The 23,615-nt window shown below is 35.0% G+C and overlaps 1 protein-coding gene and 1 non-coding gene across 3 annotated transcripts; one reads left to right on the top strand and one right to left on the bottom strand.

Moving 5' to 3' along the window:
- Positions 1 to 7,374: 7,374 nt before the first annotated feature.
- Positions 7,375 to 18,783, top strand: LOC146145432 (baculoviral IAP repeat-containing protein 3-like). Of its 2 annotated transcripts, XM_083389584.1 has the most exons (16): positions 7,375 to 10,048; positions 10,568 to 10,618; positions 10,798 to 10,996; positions 11,169 to 11,241; positions 11,318 to 11,454; positions 11,683 to 11,999; positions 12,355 to 12,521; positions 12,588 to 12,783; positions 12,854 to 13,076; positions 13,661 to 13,767; positions 14,486 to 14,600; positions 14,939 to 15,146; positions 15,573 to 15,641; positions 16,099 to 16,203; positions 16,746 to 16,841; positions 17,691 to 18,783. In XM_083389584.1, the coding sequence occupies exons 1-16, from the start codon at positions 9,049 to 9,051 to the stop codon at positions 17,832 to 17,834; spliced, it is 3,207 nt and encodes a 1,068-aa protein (XP_083245710.1). In that variant the 5' UTR covers positions 7,375 to 9,048; the 3' UTR covers positions 17,835 to 18,783. The 2 variants fall into 2 exon arrangements, with proteins under 2 accessions (XP_083245710.1, XP_083245711.1); XM_083389585.1 differs by lacking the exons at positions 16,099 to 16,203; positions 16,746 to 16,841; positions 17,691 to 18,783 and having other exon boundaries at positions 15,471 to 15,598.
- On the bottom strand, positions 16,492 to 16,565 carry Trnat-ggu (transfer RNA threonine (anticodon GGU)). Its single transcript has one exon. It is a non-coding gene; the product is annotated as a tRNA-Thr (tRNA).
- Positions 18,784 to 23,615: the final 4,832 nt, after the last annotated feature.

Genomic DNA, 23,615 nt, shown 5'->3' with positions numbered 1-23,615 from the left:
AAACACTGCCATTTTACCACGGTTAACTAATGCAACGGTTAAGCGACAAGAAACAAAATAAGAAAAAATGATAAATTTGAATCCAGCATGTTTTCTACAACACAATGACCATTGTCGCGTAATCAAAAACCTAATTATGCGTTTTTTAAATACGAAGAATCACAAAACACAAAAATTTTATTGCAATAAAAATATAAAATTGAAACTTACTATCAAAATAACAACATATTCAATTCACCAAACTAAGAAAAATATATTGGCTAGCATCTAAATATCAAAGCAGAAAAGGCATTAAAAACTTGGAGACAATTAAATATTATTGCGAAACTGCAGAATCGAAGATGAACCGAATAGTGTTTTCTTTTAAGTAATATGCAGAACGAATATTAGGCTTCGAAAAAGTATTTGGGATATTTTCAAAATCGCCCTTGATTTCTTTACTATACGAGTAAAAATACTGCCATATTTTGACGAATATTAGGCTTCGAAAAAGTCATTTCGCTGTAAATTTGTTAATCAGATGAGTGAGAGACCAAACTTATTTTATTTAGTATGTTCCATAGTAGCTACATAGGGATTTTTATAAACTTCCTCAGTTCGGATAGTTTTCAAAATCGCCCTTGATTTCTTCTCTATACGCGTAAAATGTCAACATTTTTTGACGAATATCAGGCTTCGAAAAAGTCATTTCGCTGGAAATTTCTTAATCAGATGAGTGACAGACCAATCCTATTTTATTTAGTATGTTCCATAGTAGCTACATAACGATTTTTATAAACTTGCTCAGTTCGGATAGTTTCCAAAATCGCCCTTGATTTCTTCTCTATACGCGTAAAATGTCAACATTTTTTGACGAATATCAGGCTTCGAAAAAGTCATTTCGCTGGAAATTTCTTAATCAGATGAGTGAGAGACCAATCCTATTTTATTTAGTATGTTCCATAGTAGCTACATAGCGATTTTCATAAACTTGCTCAGTTCGGATAGTTTTCAAAATCGCCCTTGATTTCTTCTCTATACACGTAAATGTCAACATTTTTTGACGAATATTAGGCTTCGAAAAAGTCATTTCGCTGGAAATTACTTAATCAGATGAGTGAGAGACCAATCTTATTTTATTTAGTATGTTCCTTAGTAGCTGCATAGCAATTTTTATAAACTTCCTCAGTTCGGATAGTTTTCAAAATCGCCCTTGATTTCTTCTCTATACGCGTAAAATATCAACATTTTTTGACGAATATTACTTCGAAAAAGTCATTTCGCTGTAAATTTCTTAATCAGATGAGTGAGAGACCAATCCTATTTTATTTAGTATGTTCCATAGTAGCTACATAGCGATTTTTATAAACTTCCTCAGTTCGGATAGTTTTCAAAATCGCCCTTGATTTCTTCTCTATACGCGTAAAATGTCAACATTTTTTGACGAATATTAGGCTTCGAAAAAGTCATTTCGCTGGAAATTTCTTATTCAGATGAGTGAGAGACCAATTCTATTTTATTTAGTATGTTCCATAGTAGCTACATAGCGATTTTTATAAACTTCCTCAGTTCGGATAGTTTTCAAAATCGCCCTTGATTTCTTCTCTATACACGTAAAATGTCAACATTTTTTGACGAATATTATGCTTCGAAAAAGTCATTTCGCTGGAAATTTCTTAATCAGATGAGTAACAGACCAATCCTATTTTATTTAGTATGTTCCATAGTAGCTACATAACGATTTTTATAAACTTGCTCAGTTCGGATAGTTTTCAAAATCGCCCTTGATTTCTTCTCTATACGCGTAAAATGTCAACATTTTTTGACGAATATCAGGCTTCGAAAAAGTCATTTCGCTGGAAATTTCTTAATCAGATGAGTGAGAGACCAATTCTATTTTATTTAGTATGTTCCATAGTAGCTACATAGCGATTTTTATAAACTTCCTCAGTTCGGATAGTTTTCAAAATCGCCCTTGATTTCTTCTCTATACACGTAAAATGTCAACATTTTTTGACGAATATTAGGCTTCGAAAAAGTCATTTCGCTGGAAATTTCTTAATCAGATGAGTGAGAGACCAATCTTATTTCATTTAGTATGTTCCATAGTAGCTGCATAGCAATTTTTATAAACTTCCTCAGTTCGGATAGTTTTCAAAATCGCCCTTGATTTCTTCTCTATACGCGTAAAATGTCAACATTTTTTGACGAATATTATGCTTCGAAAAAGTCATTTCGCTGGAAATTTCTTAATGAGATGAGTGACAGACCAATCCTATTTTTTTTAGTATGTTCCATAGTAGCTACATAACGATTTTTATAAACTTGCTCAGTTCGGATAGTTTTCAAAATCGCCCTTGATTTCTTCTCTATACGCGTAAAATGTCAACATTTTTTGACGAATATCAGGCTTCGAAAAAGTCATTTCGCTGGAAATTTCTTAATCAGATGAGTGAGAGACCAATCCTATTTTATTTAGTATGTTCCATAGTAGCTACATAGCGATTTTCATAAACTTGCTCAGTTCGGATAGTTTTCAAAATCGCCCTTGATTTCTTCTCTATACACGTAAATGTCAACATTTTTTGACGAATATTAGGCTTCGAAAAAGTCATTTCGCTGGAAATTTCTTAATCAGATGAGTGAGAGACCAATTCTATTTTATTTAGTATGTTCCATAGTAGCTACATAGCGATTTTTATAAACTTCCTCAGTTCGGATAGTTTTCAAAATCGCCCTTGATTTCTTCTCTATACGCGTAAAATGTCAACATTTTTTGACGAATATTATGCTTCGAAAAAGTCATTTCGCTGGAAATTTCTTAATCAGATGAGTGACAGACCAATCCTATTTTATTTAGTATGTTCCATAGTAGCTACATAACGATTTTTATAAACTTGCTCAGTTCGGATAGTTTTCAAAATCGCCCTTGATTTCTTCTCTATACGCGTAAAATGTCAACATTTTTTGACGAATATCAGGCTTCGAAAAAGTCATTTCGCTGGAAATTTCTTAATCAGATGAGTGAGAGACCAATCCTATTTTATTTAGTATGTTCCATAGTAGCTACATAGCGATTTTCATAAACTTGCTCAGTTCGGATAGTTTTCAAAATCGCCCTTGATTTCTTCTCTATACACGTAAATGTCAACATTTTTTGACGAATATTAGGCTTCGAAAAAGTCATTTCGCTGGAAATTTCTTAATCAGATGAGTGAGAGACCAATTCTATTTTATTTAGTATGTTCCATAGTAGCTACATAGCGATTTTTATAAACTTCCTCAGTTCGGATAGTTTTCAAAATCGCCCTTGATTTCTTCTCTATACGCGTAAAATGTCAACATTTTTTGACGAATATTATGCTTCGAAAAAGTCATTTCGCTGGAAATTTCTTAATCAGATGAGTGGCAGACCAATCCTATTTTATTTAGTATGTTCCATAGTAGCTACATAACGATTTTTATAAACTTGCTCAGTTCGGATAGTTTTCAAAATCGCCCTTGATTTCTTCTCTATACGCGTAAAATGTCAACATTTTTTGACGAATATTACTTCGAAAAAGTCATTTCGCTGTAAATTTCTTAATCAGATGAGTGAGAGACCAATCCTATTTTATTTAGTATGTTCCATAGTAGCTACATAGCGATTTTTATAAACTTCCTCAGTTCGGATAGTTTTCAAAATCGCCCTTGATTTCTTCTCTATACGCGTAAAATGTCAACATTTTTTGACGAATATTAGGCTTCGAAAAAGTCATTTCGCTGGAAATTTCTTAATCAGATGAGTGAGAGACCAATTCTATTTTATTTAGTATGTTCCATAGTAGCTACATAGCGATTTTTATAAACTTCCTCAGTTCGGATAGTTTTCAAAATCGCCCTTGATTTCTTCTCTATACACGTAAACTGTCAACATTTTTTGACGAATATTAGGATTCGAAAAAGTCATTTCGCTGGAAATTTCTTAATCAGATGAGTGACAGACCAATCCTATTTTATTTAGTATGTTCCATAGTAGCTACATAACGATTTTTATAAACTTGCTCAGTTCGGATAGTTTTCAAAATCGCCCTTGATTTCTTCTCTATACGCGTAAAATGTCAACATTTTTTGACGAATATTATGCTTTGAAAAAGTCATTTCGCTGTAAATTTCTTAATCAGATGAGTGAGAGACCATTCTTATTTTATTTAGTATGTTCCATAGTAGCTACGTAGCGATTTTTATAAACTTCCTCAGTTCGGATAGTTTTCAAAATCGCCCTTGATTTCTTCTCTATACGCGTAAAATGTCAACATTTTTTGACGAATATTACTTCGAAAAAGTCATTTCGCTGTAAATTTGTTAATCAGATGAGTGAGAGACCAATCCTATTTTATTTAGTATGTTCCATAGTAGCTACATAGCGATTTTTATAAACTTGCTCAGTTCGGATAGTTTTCAAAATCGCCCTTGATTTCTTCTCTATACGCGTAAAATGTCAACATTTTTTGACGAATATCAGGCTTCGAAAAAGTCATTTCGCTGGAAATTTCTTAATCAGATGAGTGAGAGACCAATCCTATTTTATTTAGTATGTTCCATAGTAGCTACATAGCGATTTTCATAAACTTGCTCAGTTCGGATAGTTTTCAAAATCGCCCTTGATTTCTTCTCTATACACGTAAATGTCAACATTTTTTGACGAATATTACTTCGAAAAAGTCATTTCGCTGGAAATTACTTTATCAGATGAGTGAGAGACCAATCTTATTTTATTTAGTATGTTCCATAGTAGCTGCATAGCAATTTTTATAAACTTCCTCAGTTCGGATAGTTTTCAAAATCGCCCTTGATTTCTTCTCTATACGCGTAAAATGTCAACATTTTTTGACGAATATTATGCTTCGAAAAAGTCATTTCGCTGGAAATTTCTTAATCAGATGAGTGACAGACCAATCCTATTTTATTTAGTATGTTCCATAGTAGCTACGTAGCGATTTTTATAAACTTCCTCAGTTCGGATAGTTTTCAAAATCGCCTTTGATTTCTTCTCTATACGCGTAAAATGTCAACATTTTTTGACGAATATTACTTCGAAAAAGTCATTTCGCTGGAAATTTCTTAATCAGATGAGTGAGAGACCAATCTTATTTTATTTAGTATGTTCCATAGTAGCTACATAACGATTTTTATAAACTTGCTCAGTTCGGATAGTTTTCAAAATCGCCCTTGATTTCTTCTCTATACGCGTAAAATATCAACATTTTTTGACGAATATTACTTCGAAAAAGTCATTTCGCTGTAAATTTCTTAATCAGATGAGTGAGAGACCAATCCTATTTTATTTAGTATGTTCCATAGTAGCTACATAGCGATTTTTATAAACTTGCTCAGTTCGGATAGTTTTCAAAATCGCCCTTGATTTCTTCTCTATACGCGTAAAATATCAACATTTTTTGACGAATATTACTTCGAAAAAGTCATTTCGCTGTAAATTTCTTAATCAGATGAGTGAGAGACCAATCCTATTTTATTTAGTATGTTCCATAGTAGCTACATAGCGATTTTTATAAACTTCCTCAGTTCGGATAGTTTTCAAAATCGCCCTTGATTTCTTCTCTATACGCGTAAAATGTCAACATTTTTTGACGAATATTAGGCTTCGAAAAAGTCATTTCGCTGGAAATTTCTTAATCAGATGAGTAAGAGACCAATTCTATTTTATTTAGTATGTTCCATAGTAGCTACATAGCGATTTTTATAAACTTCCTCAGTTCGGATAGTTTTCAAAATCGCCCTTGATTTCTTCTCTATACACGTAAAATGTCAACATTTTATGACGAATATTAGGCTTCGAAAAAGTCATTTCGCTGGAAATTTCTTAATCAGATGAGTGAGAGACCAATCTTATTTCATTTAGTATGTTCCATAGTAGCTGCATAGCAATTTTTATAAACTTCCTCAGTTCGGATAGTTTTCAAAATCGCCCTTGATTTCTTCTCTATACGCGTAAAATGTCAACATTTTTTGACGAATATTATGCTTCGAAAAAGTCATTTCGCTGGAAATTTCTTAATCAGATGAGTGACAGACCAATCCTATTTTATTTAGTATGTTCCATAGTAGCTACATAACGATTTTTATAAACTTGCTCAGTTCGGATAGTTTTCAAAATCGCCCTTGATTTCTTCTCTATACGCGTAAAATGTCAACATTTTTTGACGAATATTACTTCGAAAAAGTCATTTCGCTGTAAATTTCTTAATCAGATGAGTGAGAGACCAATCCTATTTTATTTAGTATGTTCCATAGTAGCTACATAGCGATTTTTATAAACTTCCTCAGTTCGGATAGTTTTCAAAATCGCCCTTGATTTCTTCTCTATACGCGTAAAATGTCAACATTTTTTGACGAATATTAGGCTTCGAAAAAGTCATTTCGCTGGAAATTTCTTAATCAGATGAGTGACAGACCAATCCTATTTTATTTAGTATGTTCCATAGTAGCTACATAGCGATTTTTATAAACTTGCTCAGTTCGGATAGTTTTCAAAATCGCCCTTGATTTCTTCTCTATACGCGTAAAATGTCAACATTTTTTGACGAATATCAGGCTTCGAAAAAGTCATTTCGCTGGAAATTTCTTAATCAGATGAGTGAGAGACCAATCCTATTTTATTTAGTATGTTCCATAGTAGCTACATAGCGATTTTTATAAACTTGCTCAGTTCGGATAGTTTTCAAAATCGCCCTTGATTTCTTCTCTATACGCGTAAAATGTCAACATTTTTTGACGAATATCAGGCTTCGAAAAAGTAATTTCGCTAGAAATTTCTTAATCAGATGAGTGAGAGACCAATCCTATTTTATTTAGTATGTTCCATAGTAGCTACATAGCGATTTTTATAAACTTCCTCAGTTCGAATAGTTTTCAAAATCGCCCTTGATTTCTTCTCTATACGCGTAAAATGTCAACATTTTTTGACGAATATTACTTCGAAAAAGTCATTTCGCTGTAAATTTCTTAATCAGATGAGTGAGAGACCAATCTTATTTTATTTAGTATGTTCCATAGTAGCTACATAACAATTTTTATAAACTTCCTCAGTTCGGATAGTTTTCAAAACTCGATCTTGATTATCCAATAATTCTTTAAAATATATTAGGCTTAAACAATTCAATTAGGTGAATATGCACTGTTGTTCACATCATTAAGTTTGTATTTTATTGTTTAGCAGTGTGTATACTTTAAGGTAATAAATTGCCAGTCCTATTTTAGCTAACAATTTACTTAGATTTTGTTTTATCTTTCAAGTCCTAATATTTTTGCTATGTGGTAAACAGCGGAATTTTTTTTAAAATAATCCTAAAAATTACAAAAAAATTATTTCGCCGAAATGACAATGGTAATATATTTTATATATTAATCTAAACATCAAAATTTAGAATAAAGCAATGTAGAATGTAATTTTCCCAAATGGCACTCAACACTTGGTAAAAGTATTTTCCTCTTTGAAAGTTAGAAAGTTTTAAAGCAAACAGTGAAATCGTTTTGTCAATGATTAATGTCTTTTATATAAATGCCACGCTTATTTTCTCTGAACCAAGTTACGAATATTGTTAAGGTAATTTGCCATGAACGTGCACAAGGCTTAAATAGTCGTAGGATCCATGTTATTCACTAACAATGGGTTAAATTTTTTCGCAACTGACTGACTTAAGAGCGCTGGGCATTAGTTCTCACCCTTTCGTGTGTTTTTAGAACCCGTGGCGCTGATCTAAAAACCTATCACTTTACAGTTATAAAATCAATCGACGAAACGAATTGTCAAAGTTTAAATTGCAAGGAAGGCATGAATATGTAAGAACAAATATAATAATAATACTTGACCAACATAAACCCAAATGCTAACTCTCACCCTAAGCCAAATATTGGGAGCAAGTTAAACCCGCAGATGAAATGTGATAGGATTATAAAACAGCACCAAATCCTTATGTTGCTTTTTAAGCGTTTTCTGCCTTGTGAGGTATACACTAGGATTCCTCTTTTTCCCGGATTTTTTATTAAAAATGAAACTTCCCGGGAATCCCAGGATCCCGACAAAAATATTATACATAAAATTATGTCACTATTTCGTTTGAATTTTTTTTATTTTAGCTCCAAACATTTAATTAAGCTCATTTATGGGCGTTCTTTCACTAATGTACGTGGAAAGTTATGCAAAAAATGAAACTAAAAAATACTGCATACCGCAACTCTTATTGTTTGGGCGAGGGTTGGTCAAGTATTATTATGTTTATTATTAATAATAACACTTGACCAACCCGCACCCTAACCCAAATAATACGCCTTGTGGTATGCGGTATTTGAGGACCTTTTTTTTATTAATTTATATGTTCATAACTGAAGAAGCGCCCATTCATGTTCTGTATTGCTTCTGCAATCTTACAAAGACCTTCTAGTATTAAAGTCAGGACCCTTATGTGTTTTTATTTAAAAAAAACACATGCATTTTTATTGGTAGAATAAATTTAATTAAGTTGTTCCGATGTTAAGCGTAAATAAAGCAATTCTTCAAACAACTTTAATATTGTTGGTACTATTTTTTTCTTTCTATTACTCAAAAACGACATTTTTTTTAAGTTTTGTTATGTTGCCGAATACCCGGGATTATAAAAAAAATCTCGGGATTCGGGATTGTTAATTCGCAAAATCCTGGGAATTTCCCGTAGAAATATTCCCAGACCCTTTTTATCTAGCAGACCCCCCATGATAGGCATACCATCTGAACATAAATGTTTGCAATAAGAAACTATTTTGAGCAGTGTTTTTAAAATCTAATAACGTAGGACAAAACACATTTATGCTAATCATTTTGCCTGAAGCCGCATTTTTTGTGTATTGCTACATGCTTTGCACCATTCAGTATCATTGTCATAACAATGTTAAAACTGTATCTAAATGTTTTAGGCATCGTGGATTTTGTTAATTGCATTGTTTTAACTTCTCTAATCAGCCTATTCAAGTGCTGTTTTTCAAAATTTAAAAAATTCAACTTCTAAAAAGATAATCCAAATAACGTCAACAATGAGAAATTCAAGTCCGGTTGTAAAAAATCCTCAATTCGGGCTGCAATTTATTTTGCTGTTCATTGCAATCCTTTATATCAACGTCATTTTGCTCACATCATATTTTTATGATGAGGATCTTTCTTCTTTTGGCTTTCTCAAGCTGTTCCTTGGATGTAACTATCTATTTTTGTTGCCATCCCTTGTCAAATTTCCTTTCAAAACAGCAGCAGACCATTTCTTTTCACTCATTGTAACCTGGAGGAAACAAATCCATGATGCCTTTTCAGTAGATCATACCTCCTTTAAAAAATCCTGCAAAATTAAAAAGAAGCAACTACAAAGACGTACATCCAAGTTTGCAAAGGAGGAACAATGTATTTTCACGAAAATTAAAGAAGTACCTGAAATCCCAAATTGGGAAGTTTCTGTTAACCGATTATCAGCTGACTTAAAAAATAATTCTAAGCTGTTTCAAACTACCCTTCAAGAAAATGCTGCAAAACAAGACATATTTTCTTGTCATCCGTTTCCAGTACAGGAAACTGGTAAGCCTGGTCTGCAAATTGTAAATCATTCTCAAAACATCTTTGGTTTTAAAGAAAGCAATACATGCTCGACTCAAACTATTTGTTTAGCCACCCAGCATTTTCAGGCTCGATGCAAAGGTGAATCGTTTCAGCCTAAAAACGGAAAACCAACCTGTTTTCCACAACCAACTCCATGTTTAGAAGAAAAAAAATCGGACAAAACCAGCAGTTTTGTTAATTCTGATGTCAAAAACCCTTTGCTTCAATCTAATTTCACTCTAAAGCAATCTGTCGCCAAATCACAAGCAATCTCATTTTGGCCGTTATCCTTTATTGGTAACTTTTACACCACTTTTACTTGGCTGGTTGTCAAATTTCTGTGTAAAAAGAGCAGTGGTTTAACGCGCGCAGAAGTACTGGGCCAACTGGAGGAAAGTGTGGAAAAGTCCAATGGTGGTGGTAGCCCTACTGGTCAAAGCAGCTCAACAAGTAAGCAACATTAACTTGTGTTTTCTCTTTTAGTATATTGCAAGAATTAAAAACCAGCGCTGCAGAGTCAGTTCTAAATAACTGGAGTCCTACTCCTCCAAAAAATAAACCAGAGTCCGACTCCTACTCTACAGCCTGTATCCCACCAATTTACGGAACTAAATACATTAGATATTAAGCAATCCATTTATAGGGGTGCCATATAATTCATCCACTCACAAAATGTAGTCAGGAAATATCCATTGTTTGCTATTCCACCTTTTTTACAGTTGGCGGTCATATCAGTTTCAAAATTTGGTACTGTTCATGCGCATGTCAAACTTGGACTCTGGTAGTTTTATATGGTCTTATTCGAGTCTCAAGTTTGACTATAGCAAAACAAACCGACTTCGTTGAGTCTGACTCAGACTCCACAGCCCTACTCAAAACCCCATTTTCTGATTGGTTATTTTAGGTTTTACATTATTTAACCCATTTTTGTAAATAAATGATTAAACTTGCTAAATGTGTTTTTTATAGGAAGCGACCCCTCTCCACATCTAGCCTCGTACAGAGTTGACATTTTACCAGGTAATTTCACAGATCAACATATGAACATATATGCATTTCTGTTTTACCAAAGTTTGTATAGACATAACTATAATGATACTTTAATTTAAAATCAGTTATTTGGTTTAGGCTTAACTAAATTGCTAAGTAGAACAATCAAATTCAGCTGCTAAATGTGATCACTACCAAAATTTGTACAGGGGACCCAAAAAAGGAAGTCTACAGGCTTTCAACATTTGAAAACTTTCCCGAGTTTGTGCCCATTTATTCATTTTCAAAGTATGCCAATGCTGGCTTTCTTTATACTGGGGTCTCAGATATCCTGAAATGTTTTTGTTGTGAAAATCTGATAAAAGATCTGACTGTTGACATTGACCCATATTTATTGAAATACCACAGGTAAGAAATTTTCAACAGATAACTTAGAAGTCTCAGTTTTTAGAATTTTGCTTTGTTATGTGATTTGTTCATTTTTACGTTTCATATAGCTAGCCAGTCATAATATAAACGACCTAGTTTATATCAATCTATATCTATGTATTAACCAATTAAACTATTTGTTTTACTTCAGATCCAATTGTGCTTTTACCAGAAATCCTGATGATGTTGACAATATACCTATACACAGTTCGACAAGTTCCACGGTATAATCATGTTTATTGTATGAATCTAAACTGTGTAACTGGCATAACTGTTTTCAACCTTCTCTATCGCACACAGAGTGCATCAATTCGTCCGAGACCTGCCGGTGAACTTTTAATGAGACGCCAGCCAACATATCAATCAGCCAGCGTCATGGCACCAAGTGCTTTTAACTTAAGCAACTCACAACAGCCCTTGTTTTACAATGCAGCCAAGTAGGTTTTACTTCCCTTGATTGAAAATAAACTCAGATTATTTTAACTTGATCTTTAAAACAGAAAAACCAAAAACTTTCTTGACTAGAAATAACATATACCATTAAATAATAATTTACTGCCAGTTTTAGTGCTGATGGTTACAGAATAATCATACCAACAAAACTACTGTGAAATCAAAAATACTTTAAAACAAAAAATTCAAACAATTATATATGTTAATTTCAGTTTGAACATCAATGCTGGCAGCAACGGTCATCAGTCCACCTCAAACTCCCGTTCAAGTTTTGGTGGGACATCATCATCATCACACACTCCTCCTTCACTCATTCGCCCATCACTTGCTTCTTCATCGATCGCGCCACCATCTGTTGTTCCTCAAGTATATGACACTCCTTTGATGCGGCAGCTGGCCAATGTCATAGATCCAAACCATGAGCGATTCTTGCGAAGCCTGGATCTCTGTCGTGAGACCGAGCGCTTACAAACCTTTATCAACTGGCCCAAAACCAATGCCCCCATCATGGGGCAAATGGCAAAATCAGGTTGGTTTTTTCAATAAAAATATTGAAGCCATTGTATTCGTTAAAATCGACATTTCACAGTTTACAGACGTTTTGGCAATACCTTATGCCATCATCAGTGTAAAAAAAAACAAGTGAAGATAAAAGCGATAAAACATAAAAAAAAAAAAAAAAAAAACTGCAGAAAAAAGGAGTCTATTTCCTTTCTTTTTATGTTTTATCGCTTTTATCTACACTTGTTTTTTTTTTTACACTGATGATGGCTTGAGGTATTGCTGAAACGTCTGTAAACTGTGAAATGTCGATTTTATTGAATATAATGGCTTTAATGTTTTTATTGAAACTGCTAAATGAATCTGTGTATTGTGTTCCAAAGGTTGGTTTTATCTTGGTAACCTGGATCGTACCCAGTGTTTCAGCTGTGGTGGAGTCCTGCGCAACTGGAGAAGATCGGATAACCCACAAACAGAGCACATGAGCCATTTTCCAAACTGCTCAATGGTTCAAGGAACAGAGGCTAGGAACATCCCCATCTTGTCGAATGTAAGTTGTTTTAAAAGGTTTTTTAATCTTTTTGTCCGATGTTCTTTTACTAAAAAATACATTCAGGCCTCTGAGCCACAACAGGTTCCCGAACCTCAACTTACTGAAAGTGAGAAGCACGACCTAAAGGAAATGTTTCCGTGCAAATACCCTGCCAGTCCGGAAATGACACAGATGCACCAGAGACTGTCTACCTTTGATGTCTGGCCATATACAAGAGCAACACCGAAAATGTTTGCAGAAGCCGGGTTGTTTTCACTTGGTATGAAACCAATCAAAATTTATTTTATGAAAAGAAAGTGTACCCTGTATAGAACTGTTCTTCATCTTAGGCGTCAGGGACCGAGTTAAGTGTCATTATTGTGGCGGCGGTCTTCAAAACTTCAGAAGAAATGATGACCCAATTGAAGAGCATGCAAAATGGTATCCCACCTGCGAATTTGTGCTCCAGCAAAAAGGGCCTGCATTTATCCATGCAATTGTGGCACAATTTCCCGATCTTAATAGACCAGTTTTAAGACAAAGAGGTCTAGATGTTGCCCCACCGCAAGCAAGGTTTTTAAAGTCTATTTTAAACTAATATACAAACTAATGTAGGGATGTGCAACCTGTGGCATGCAGAGCTAAATTATGTGTCCAAGACAAGTTTTTGTTGTGGACCTGCTACACTTATACTTAAACTAGCAGTTTTCTATTAATTTAAATGAGACATTGAAATCCCAAATTGTGTTTTTTAAGCTTTTTTACCGGCAAATTTACCAAAAATCAAAACACTTCTCCAGTTTAATGTGTTTTTATTGTTTAAATGTATGTGACCTTGCAACAAAAGAGTCTGTAAAAGTGGCATTTATTTACCTGACCTGGGTAAGTCTTTTATCAAACTATGTTTGAGCAATCCTCCATCGATCAGAACTGACTAATGAAGATTTGTAAAATGGACTTTAGGAGGTAAAATTAACTTTAGTTAAACTATATCTAGTTGATGGGAAATGCACTTGGCCCGGGGCTTATCTGGTTAAACATATTTGGCCTGCCGTCTAATCTGCAAACAGATTCTTGGCCCATCGACCCCATCCATATAAAAGCTGGCACACCCCCCTGTAGTAAAATATTAACCAACTTTTTGTCTGATATCATAGTCACCAATCAACTTCAAGGACTCCAGTCGAAATTGTTGCACCCAAATCCAAGACAAAGTCTTTGATTGAGCAAACCATGGAATCAGTCATTGTCAAAACTGTTATAGGTAACATATTTTAAAACATTTTGATATACCTTCCTAAATTTTGTTTTTTGTATTTCTGGTTTGCCACATCTTTCAATCTTTAAATGACTTACATTGAAAAGTCTTTGTTTTTTTTCAAAGTTTTTGTTAGGTAGTTTACCATGTAATTTTAAGTGCAACCTATTCATGTTTTTCACACTTCAAGCTGTGGTTGCTTACTGCCTATACGACTTGAACACTATCAGGTTTAACTCATGACAAAGAGGAACCAGTTTATTATTGCACCATGCCATGAAAAGAGGAACTGAAATGTGACCTTTGTAACATTCCACTTCTTTACAAATATGAATGGCTGATTTTGGCATAACATGAATAGGATTTATTTCCAAGTCAATGTGCCTAAAAGAGTTCCTTTCTTATACCAGATTTACCATAGGATTCGTTTTTTGTAAACAGTATGCTACAGATTCACAGTTACATATTACTGTTCAGAAGAAAACATACTTTTTAAACCCAAATTTGCTTGAATTAAACTTAAATTTGCTTGCTTAGTAGGTGTAAGTGACTAAGTTATTTTAACCAAGCTATTTATATTAATTTGTTGTTAAAACAGCTGGTTACTGCTTTTGCAGGTTGTCTGTATTTGCACATTTAAAGGCATAAAATCACGCCGATAAACCATTCATCTACTTCATCACAGAAATAATCATCTTATTAACACACGTTGTATTTTACACAGAAATGGGATTTGATTTTAGTCAAGTAAAAGAAGTCATTCAAACAAGAATAAACGAGCGAGGTTCTGTCTATGAAACTGCTGCAGAACTTTTAGATGCTGTTTTGGAAAGTACAAAGTAAACAAGGAACTCTGTATTTAACATTGTTCTCAGTGTTTGAATAACCTCTTTAACGGGGTGATAAAAATATTTATTACTTTTAAGATTTTGTACAGTGCCCTACTAGGTCATTAACACTACGGGTACAGCACACATCCACGTATGCACTATTGTGAATGTTTCTTGTAACATGACAAATAGAAATGCAAAATATGTTTAAAGACCATTTCCATTGCTCTCATGAAAGCAGTATTTTTTTTTGTATTTTTTAGTATAAACCTTACCCTGTGTTGTTCGCAAAAGTTAAACAACATATTGTGATGTCCTAAATTCAAAGTCGAAAACTAATTGTGCAGCGATGAAGAAGAAACAACTGTGAATCCATCACTTCCTTCTCCTCCCACGTACACATCATTGTTCAACACGCCCGCCGACATCGAGAGTGCAGAAGAAGACATTTACGGGAGCATGATCATGGATTCTGAAGAATCGTCTGATGTTCACAGGCCTCTTACGCCTTCGGGACATACCAGCATTATAGATAATGTAATGCTATCAACACAAGTATGTACATTGTACATATGCTTTTAAATTGTTAGTTATTGTTTTTATTTTAAGTGACCAGAATTTAAAAAATGCACGATCATCCATCATTTAAGCACTTTAATGATGAGTATTTTTATTTGCTTTTCTTTTTGACGTAAGTCTTTGTATTTTACTTTAACTTAATTTATATTAAATATAGTTTAACTACCCTTTTTATTTCACCGATTTTTTAAAAATATATAAAGCTTTTCTATTGACTGTATTTAAAACAACGTTTATATTCTATTGTAAAAGTACTGACATTTCTATCTAAGCCTAAGCATCACTATTGTTTACATACAGCTGTAACATCATTTTTTAAAACCTTTACTACAAGCAGCACAGTCGCTCTCTAAACTGAACCCTGAATAGTTGGTAGATTCATGAAAACCGTTTAACTTTCAGAGGAATATCATTGATACTTCCATGCAAGCGATTGACGTTGCCGACAACGGAATGCCTTCAAACCAAGAGGTAACATATTCCGAAATGTCGCCAGGTTTCCTAATCGTAACTATTAATCTAAGTTAAAAACACACATTTCTTGCGTTTTTTTAAATCGTGATCGTGAAATATAAAATAATTTTCCAATAGTGCAACACATTACAATTGTTTTTGTTGTACTTGTTGTAAATAATGGTATATACAAAATACAGAAATAACCTTTGGCTTCCTCGTATTAAGTATTTTATTACACTTTTAAATTTAAAAAACATGATTTCTATGTTTATGTGGTATACGTTGTAACTCATATTCAAAAACTACGATTCAATCCAAATGAAACTTTTGGGTGTTTACTGTTAAAAGTTAAGTGTTAACTTTTTTTAAATTTCTTATTATTTAAAAACGCGATGCAGGTGTGGTCATACACTCTTGTAGGCAGAAAAACTCTTCCATAAACATACGAATAAAGATTTCGTTTCTGATCAAGGCAAATGGATTACTGACACCCGAAGCACCGGCGAGTTTTTCGGAGATGGAAACGTCTTCGACTTCTGCTACGGAAGTTCCCAGTCACCGTTCGTTCACACCGAGGGTAAACTTCAAAATAGTTATCGGATTTTGTGATTTCCATCTCATTTTTATATTCACTCTTCGCTTAACAAATAATATCCGCATGTTCAAAAGTTTCGTCCTGTAAAACCGTCGCCTTCCCTCCCCTTTTTGTAAAGAGTCCCAAATAATTTTGAAGTATAAAGGATGATGGTTGTATTAATTTAAGACGTAGTAAGTTAAAGCCCGTACAAGTAGTACACCTAAAGTCATCGCGGGTTAATCAAATCTGTCGATCAATGGCACAAGCAGTGCGTGCTAGAAAACCACTAGCCTGCAGTAAGGTTCGAACTCACGACCTCCGGCATACCGGGACCATCGCTCTACCAACTGAGCCACACAGGCTCAGAAAGGAGGAGTCGAGAACCACCATCGATGTAATGTTGAAAATGAATGAAGACATAACGTTCCAAATGCTACCTACTTCTGTACGGGCTTTAATATTCTTACCAAGTCCAAAATACGAACGCACAAACGGTGTGCCCTTGACTTTGAACAGACCAATTAAAATCGTGTTTTTATCAGGATTCGCCAGTCAACGTACCCGAAAGCAATGGCGCTGATTCGCCGGCCAATTTGGCCGAACGTCTGCAAGAATTGAAACGCGAGAGGACCTGCAAGGTGCGTTCATTAACTCTACGCCCTTCGGTGCAAATGTGTTTTTACAGGACGTGAATTTAAACACACTGATACTTCATTCCGAAACAGGATGACACGTTTTTCGTACCTCTAAATAGATTGGCTTTCACATAACATTCCCTGTACACGTGGTTAAATAAACTGAAATATACGCTGTGCCGTTCCCTACCTTTGTTAATATTTTTCGAACCATTAACCCTTTCATAGATCTTTCAAGAACTAATTTTTCAACCATTTTATTTTCTGATCTTATCATTTTATTCAAATTTTTTTTAATAAAGATTAAACTAATTACTGAACTTAGTTAACCGAAAATTAGTTTGTTAGGATGTGATATGATATGATAAATATATTTTGCTGCTAAAAGCTTCATCAACATTTTATTCAAATAGAATAGATTCCTAAGTTCTGTACTTTTAATCTTTATCATTGATGTGCACACCAAAATCGTTTGTTTTTAACTATTTGGATTCAGGCAGATTCTGTTAATCGAAAGAAAATTCTAATTGAATTTGTCTAATTAAGGAAGGAATTGTATTAAATGCGCTACAGTAAATTTCAATGGGAAATTTCAATTTTATATGGTAAATTTCAATTTTATATTGGTACGCTTAGTTCGGCGCAGTTACTTGACTTGTTATGAAGTCTTTTAACGCCTTTTTTGGATGTTGTCTTACACTTGACAATAGGTTTGAAACATCTTTTTGTAAAATATGTAATTCGTTTCGTACTGATTAAGGATGCCAAGTAACAGAAAAATCATTTTACATAAAACAAAAAACAATCGCATCTCGAATATTTATGTTTGTGTGTTTGTTTCTTCTGTCTCAGGTTTGTTTGGATCGCCAGGCCGACGTTCTTTTCATTCCTTGCGGTCACATCTGCTGTTGTTTGGATTGCACGAGAGCGCTCAGACAGTGTCCAGTCTGCAGGGTTAAGATTCAGAAGGCTGTGCGTACTTACTCTCGCAAGTGATGGTAATAATGGTAGGTTTCTGCGGATAAAGCGCAGTGGAAACAGCACAAGGGCTAGACAACGAAGTTGGAAAAATGGAAATCTGAATGCGTGAAACCAACCAAAAAAGAAGAACCAATGATGGAAACAGGATCCAGGTTGAAAACAAAGGTCGACGAAGGAAAACGAGGAAATAAAATCAATGAACATACCTTTGCAAGAATGTTATTCAAGTACCAACGTTTCGACCACCTATTCGGGCAATCTTCTTCAGGGCAATATTTTGCATGAAATCGGTCGCAACATTCAAATAAACATGGATATAAGGAAGAATCAGTGCCGACTTTTTTGTTATGTGTCAAAATGTTGTAATGTTTCTGTTGAGAATCAGTAAATGGACATAAAGAAAAAACGGTGTTGTAAGAATGCTGGAGAACTTTTTTAGATTAAAGAGTTTCCAAAGCACTCGCACAATCTTCTCTTCAAAAGTGCCGCTGGCAAAACAAAGATGCTGTTTTTGTTTTCTTTCACATATCAAAGTACAACTAACCAACTAGAGATGAAGACGAAAGATTCCAATAATGACACTGAACTGGAAACTGCAATTGCTGAAATAATATCCCAAAGGGACGATTTAAACAACTTTCAGCAAATGTGAAATGTACCTGATGGATACCTGATATTATTTGTGATTGATGATCTACTTTAAATGTGATTCTTTTTAAAAGTTCTGCTTCGTTCAAGGTTGCTTTCTTGCTTATTTCTCAATAAACTGCTTTGCAATCGTTCTTGCGTTCAGTTGTCACTCGCTTTTTACGATAAATCAACTTGCTACTGTGATTGTATTTTAAGGGCTTTACGGTATTTTATTTTTTTTATCGGTTATGTTGTTTCACCTGCCTTGTTTTGCTTGGTTTTCTTCGTTCTTTAAAGCCGTAGTCAGAGTGCTTTGTGAATAAACTAGATCTAAAATCAATTATTTTTCTTGAAAGCGTTACTATGATGTTTGGCTGCTGTCCTTTTCAGGATAAATAATACGCTAACCAAGGTTTCCTCGTATAGGCAGGTTGGGTTTAGCCTACAACTTTTCGAACGATGTGTTTAAACTAATTTATATATATTCTTTGATCTAGCCCAACTGAAGTCCTACTGAGTACTGACCAACTATAATTCACAAAGTTGCCTTCAACAAAGACATTACTGCAATAAGACGGCCTTTTCTGCAGAACGTTAGGAGTCAGCAAACAATAATTTGTTTAATTAAAAACTACAAAATAGATATGTGTTACATGTTTGGATGCGCCCAAAGTATAACGAGTTTAACTAATCAAATCAACTGATTTTTTTTCTTTAATCCCGCAAATAAATTGTGCTTAGACTACATTACAAATAATTTATATAGGGTATTAAGAATATCTTAAATTATGTAGGGAATTTGTTTATGCTACATAGCTAATCAAGCGAAGTTCTTAAATAAAATAAAACAAATCTCCTACCACATTCAACGCCATATTAAGGCCCCCTCCTTTAAGTCGTTAACTGTCTCTTATTGTTTGTAGGTTTTCGCCTAATAAACAAAACATAACAAGTTATAGCTACACAAATAACCATGCATTATACATTGGATATACACACAATAATATGTGCAATAAATGTATTACATCAAAACCATGTTTTGTTTGATGGATAACTTTTATAGCGGGTCAGGTTTTGCCGTTCCGTCATTCCTTACATGCGCTTGCCACACAAACATAATTTTAAATATGGTGTTGTCAACTTAACTTACGGAAATACTAAACAACATAATACATTGAAAACGGATATTAGTTGCAAAAAGGGTCAAGTTTTTACACTGGTCACCCGGTCAATATGCGTTACGCAATGATGGTGATTAACAGACTGGCAGTGTTGTAACCACATGATTGTACGTAATAAAGTTGCTGTTTTCACATGACGTACATCGAAAGTCATCGCATACTAACCGAATCTGTCGATTAATTATGCAAGCAAGGTAGGCTAGAAAACAACTAGCCTGCTGTGAGGTTCGAACTCGCGACCACCGGTATTACCGGGACCTCGCTCTACCAACTCAGTCACACAGGCTCAGAGGGGAGCGAGTCGAGAACAATCATGGCGACAGGACTTGCTATTATCGGTGTGTCACCTATGTAAGTCTATCACTGTCTATCTTTCATTTAATGATATGGCACTGTAGATCAGGCGCGGATCTAGGTATTTTGTTTGGCAGCGCTAATTTTTTTTATAGATGACGTTGCAAAGTTACGTCATAACGTGACGTCTTAAAATAGTATAACATTAGAAATACAACATAGTTCAAAACAGAAAACGCCTTTATAACGTTTAATTTAGACTCAAAGTTTTATTTTCGATGTTGCGATAGACGTACAACGCCTTTGGGTTAATAATAATGTTTTTAAAAGTGAGCTAAGACATTCTACCAACATCATTAGAAAATGTTTTGCGTTTACTCAGTAAACGAAGATTCGCCCCTGCCATTACCTTCAATATAAATCCTAAACAGAATGTATAGCAAGCATTGGCGTGAAGTTTGTTTCTCGACTCGCTTTACTCTGTTCCTGTGTAGGTGTAGCTTATTTGGCAGAGCGACGGTCCCGGTATGGCTGGAGGTCGTGATTTTGATCCTCACTGCAGGTTATAGTTGTTTTCTATAGCCTGCTTTGCTTGCATCGTTGACCGACAGAATCGGTTAGTCTGCGATAGGTTTGGGTGTACTATTGATACGTAAGAGCGATTTTGTTTTCAACTTTAAACATTGCCTTTACACCAAATTCATAAAAAAACAAAGTAGCCTCCGCTATAAAAATTCGGAACTGTTGCAATAAAATAATATCACTTTTTAAATTAAATAAATCCGATTGCGCGCTACCTAGCCTACGACAAAGGAACTGATAGTTGTAGACAAAGGTCGACTGATTTAACAATGGGGTTTATAAGATTTCATTGAACCATTCGAAACCTACACAAAGGGTGGAATGACAGTAGTTCCTGTTTTATTGCTACACTCGTATTCCGACCTATTTGCAGGGTTGTACTTTTGCAGCATTATTGTACAGCTCAATGTGTTTGTCGTAGCGGGCAAAATGCTTTATTGCCTTTATATGTTTGCCTCAAGCAAACAAAACGGATTACCTTCTGTAAATACAAACAAAGTTGGCCTTTGTGCACAAGAAACTTTTTGTTGCCGACACTTTGAAAGTTCGAAAGCTAACCAACCTATTTTCAGGTTTATGAAGTTTAGCTCGATATGCCAAATAGTTAGGTGTAACAAGTACACAACAGTGCATTAAATTGCAAAGCGGAAGCATATAGTTAACAAATTTAAGTTTAAAACCTTGTTATAGTCAAAAAGGATACATTTTACAACAGGGATTCTTAACCTTTTTTGTATGTTTTACCCTTTTAACAAAGATGAATATCGGATTTACCCCCAATATATAAAATGGTGATCATTTATTAAAAAACGAAAATAACTAGTTATATTCAAGCGACGGCTGCCCTTGCTTTTTGGCAACGAGTTGTTCAATGTCTGGTAAAGTAGTAGATAATACACAGCGAATATCAGATTCAACATGAATTCGGTTTCTAGCTTTAGATTTGATAGTAAGCAATGCAGAGAAGCTGCATTCGCATGGGCAAGTAGGCAAGTTAAAGAAAACGGAGCCAGAATATTCAGAGCTTGAATACCTATCCTTGGATTGACCCCCTAAAACGAAGAAATTAATCATTTGGGGTAAATTTACGCTGGTTTAGAAAAGGCTGGCTTAGAAAGTATGTTTACTTTTACCGTAACTGAAACGTACATATATACGCAATGTGTATTCGGTGATCAAGCCCATCTGGAGTCGTACTGACTGGTCAGGCTGACTGATTTCGGTAAGCCGAAGGCATATTGTGCCAGATTGGAAACTTTGGATTTTGCGTGGGGGAGATAATTTTGCAGCTTGAAATTGCGCGGCTGTTATAACGTTTTATCCCAAAGTTGCGCAGCTGTAATAACGCTATTTGTAAAATTTGCAGGACCGAAAATGGAGTACTATACAGAAAACCTTTACCTCAACGAATCTTTTGCACGTTTGAGCGATTTTTCGCGGAGGACTGCAATTTGTGTTGATTTTACATGAAATGTGCGGCTTTGACCGCGGCCGAGCGGGAAACTGCATAAACCCCCCACCCAGGCCTTACTTTTCAACCGGGATTGTGTAGTATTACGATATAACAAGTGCCGTTATTCTTGGTCAGTACGACTCCAGAAGAGCTTGATCACAGAATACACATTGTGTATGTACGCTTCAGTTCCTGAAAATCCGGGCTGTTGATCCCATTCCGGGCTATTGATCTTACTGTTTTTTTTTCGGTGAGGTTGTATGTATGAACAGAGCGTGCAGCAGACAATGGTGTTGTGTTTTTTCTCGACGCGCTTCCATTAAGACGGTTCTGGTATGACTGGAGACAGGGATGCGGACCCGGAGTCGAACTCGGGACTCGAGGAGTCGGTTTGTTTTGTCGGAATCGGACTGGGGACTCGAGTAAGACCACGTAAAACTACCCGAGTCCCGAGTCCGACATGCGCATGTGCAGTACCAAAATTTCGAAGTTATATGGCTGCCAACTGGAAATTTTAAAGGTTGAATAGCATATCAGTGGAATATTTTCTAACCATGTATTGTGAGTGAATGAATTATACGACACCCATATGAGTGGATTGCTGAATATCCACGTATTTTAGTTACGTAAATTGGCGGAATACAGGCTGTAGAGTCAGGGCCAAACTTGGAACTTGACGAAATCGCACATTTGACCGAAGTCGGATTCGGGAATCGGACTCGGGTTTATTTTTTTGGTCGGAGTCGGACTCAGGATTCGGAATCGGATTATTTTTAACCGAATCCCCAGCCCTGACTGGAGGTCGTGAGTTCGAAACTCACCGCAGGCTATAGTTGTTTTTCTAGCTTTGCCTTGCACTATAATCCTGTTCAAGCTTAGTGATTTCGGGTAGCCTTTCCGAAGGCATTTTGTGTAATTTTAATGTACGGGTGTTATGGTAGGCCCTACGAGTTCTTTCTTCATATAAAAAAAAAAAATTAGACCATACTTAAGTTAAATGCTATTATGCATAGCCTACGCACGGTATGGACCCGTACGGTAGAAGAGTAATACAACTGACAACAAAGTAAAATTTGGCCTGGCCCACGTTTGAATTTCATTTGTTTTGCTTTTTTGATCGTTTGGTATCGGCTTCGAAAAATAGAAAGTACCAGTAGGACTTTCCTACTTAGTTATGAATTAAAATAACACAACCCAGCTCAACGACATAAAAAACACGTTTCCGTGAAACTGTATCATTTTTATGTTGATCGTTTTTCCTTTATCAAACATTATGCAAAAAACTAAAATCTAGCATATTTCGCACGTTCGCACGAATAATTACGTGTATGTTCAAAAGCCCAATCATTGGGGCTTAATGATCCAACACCACACTTCCAACTAAAGTATATATTTCGTCCTACAATTGATTATGTTGCAAAACGTGTTATAAAGTAGGGCTTCTGGTCATCATGCGACAAGTTTTACAAGTCGTGACTCGCCAGAGGGTGCCTTCATCAATTTCACACAAAGTGTTGAATTTATATGCAGCCTATTGTATCTTTCCACATTTTCAAAATTATTTAAATACAATCCGAATTGCAAAGTGACTTGTACATTACATAAAAGTGTGCAGAAGCGGCCAGCAGACTCTGAACAACGCCATATAAAGTTTCT

The sequence above is a fragment of the Ascidiella aspersa genome, chromosome 5 (genome assembly GCF_963924565.1).
Source record: "Ascidiella aspersa chromosome 5, kaAscAspe10.2, whole genome shotgun sequence".
Classification (NCBI taxonomy): domain Eukaryota; kingdom Metazoa; phylum Chordata; class Ascidiacea; order Phlebobranchia; family Ascidiidae; genus Ascidiella; species Ascidiella aspersa.
Note: the sequence above shows the minus strand (reverse complement) of the source record. Positions and strands in the feature narration are given on the sequence as shown.

Coding starts and splice junctions, on each gene's coding strand:
- LOC146145432 (XM_083389584.1), top strand. CDS start 9,049: ATGAGAAATTCAAGTCCGGTTGTAAAAAATCCTCAATTCGGGCTGCAA. Junction 10,049..10,567: donor TGGTCAAAGCAGCTCAACAA/GTAAGCAACATT, acceptor TGTTTTTTATAG/GAAGCGACCCCTCTCCACAT. Junction 11,242..11,317: donor ACAGTTCGACAAGTTCCACG/GTATAATCATGT, acceptor TATCGCACACAG/AGTGCATCAATTCGTCCGAG.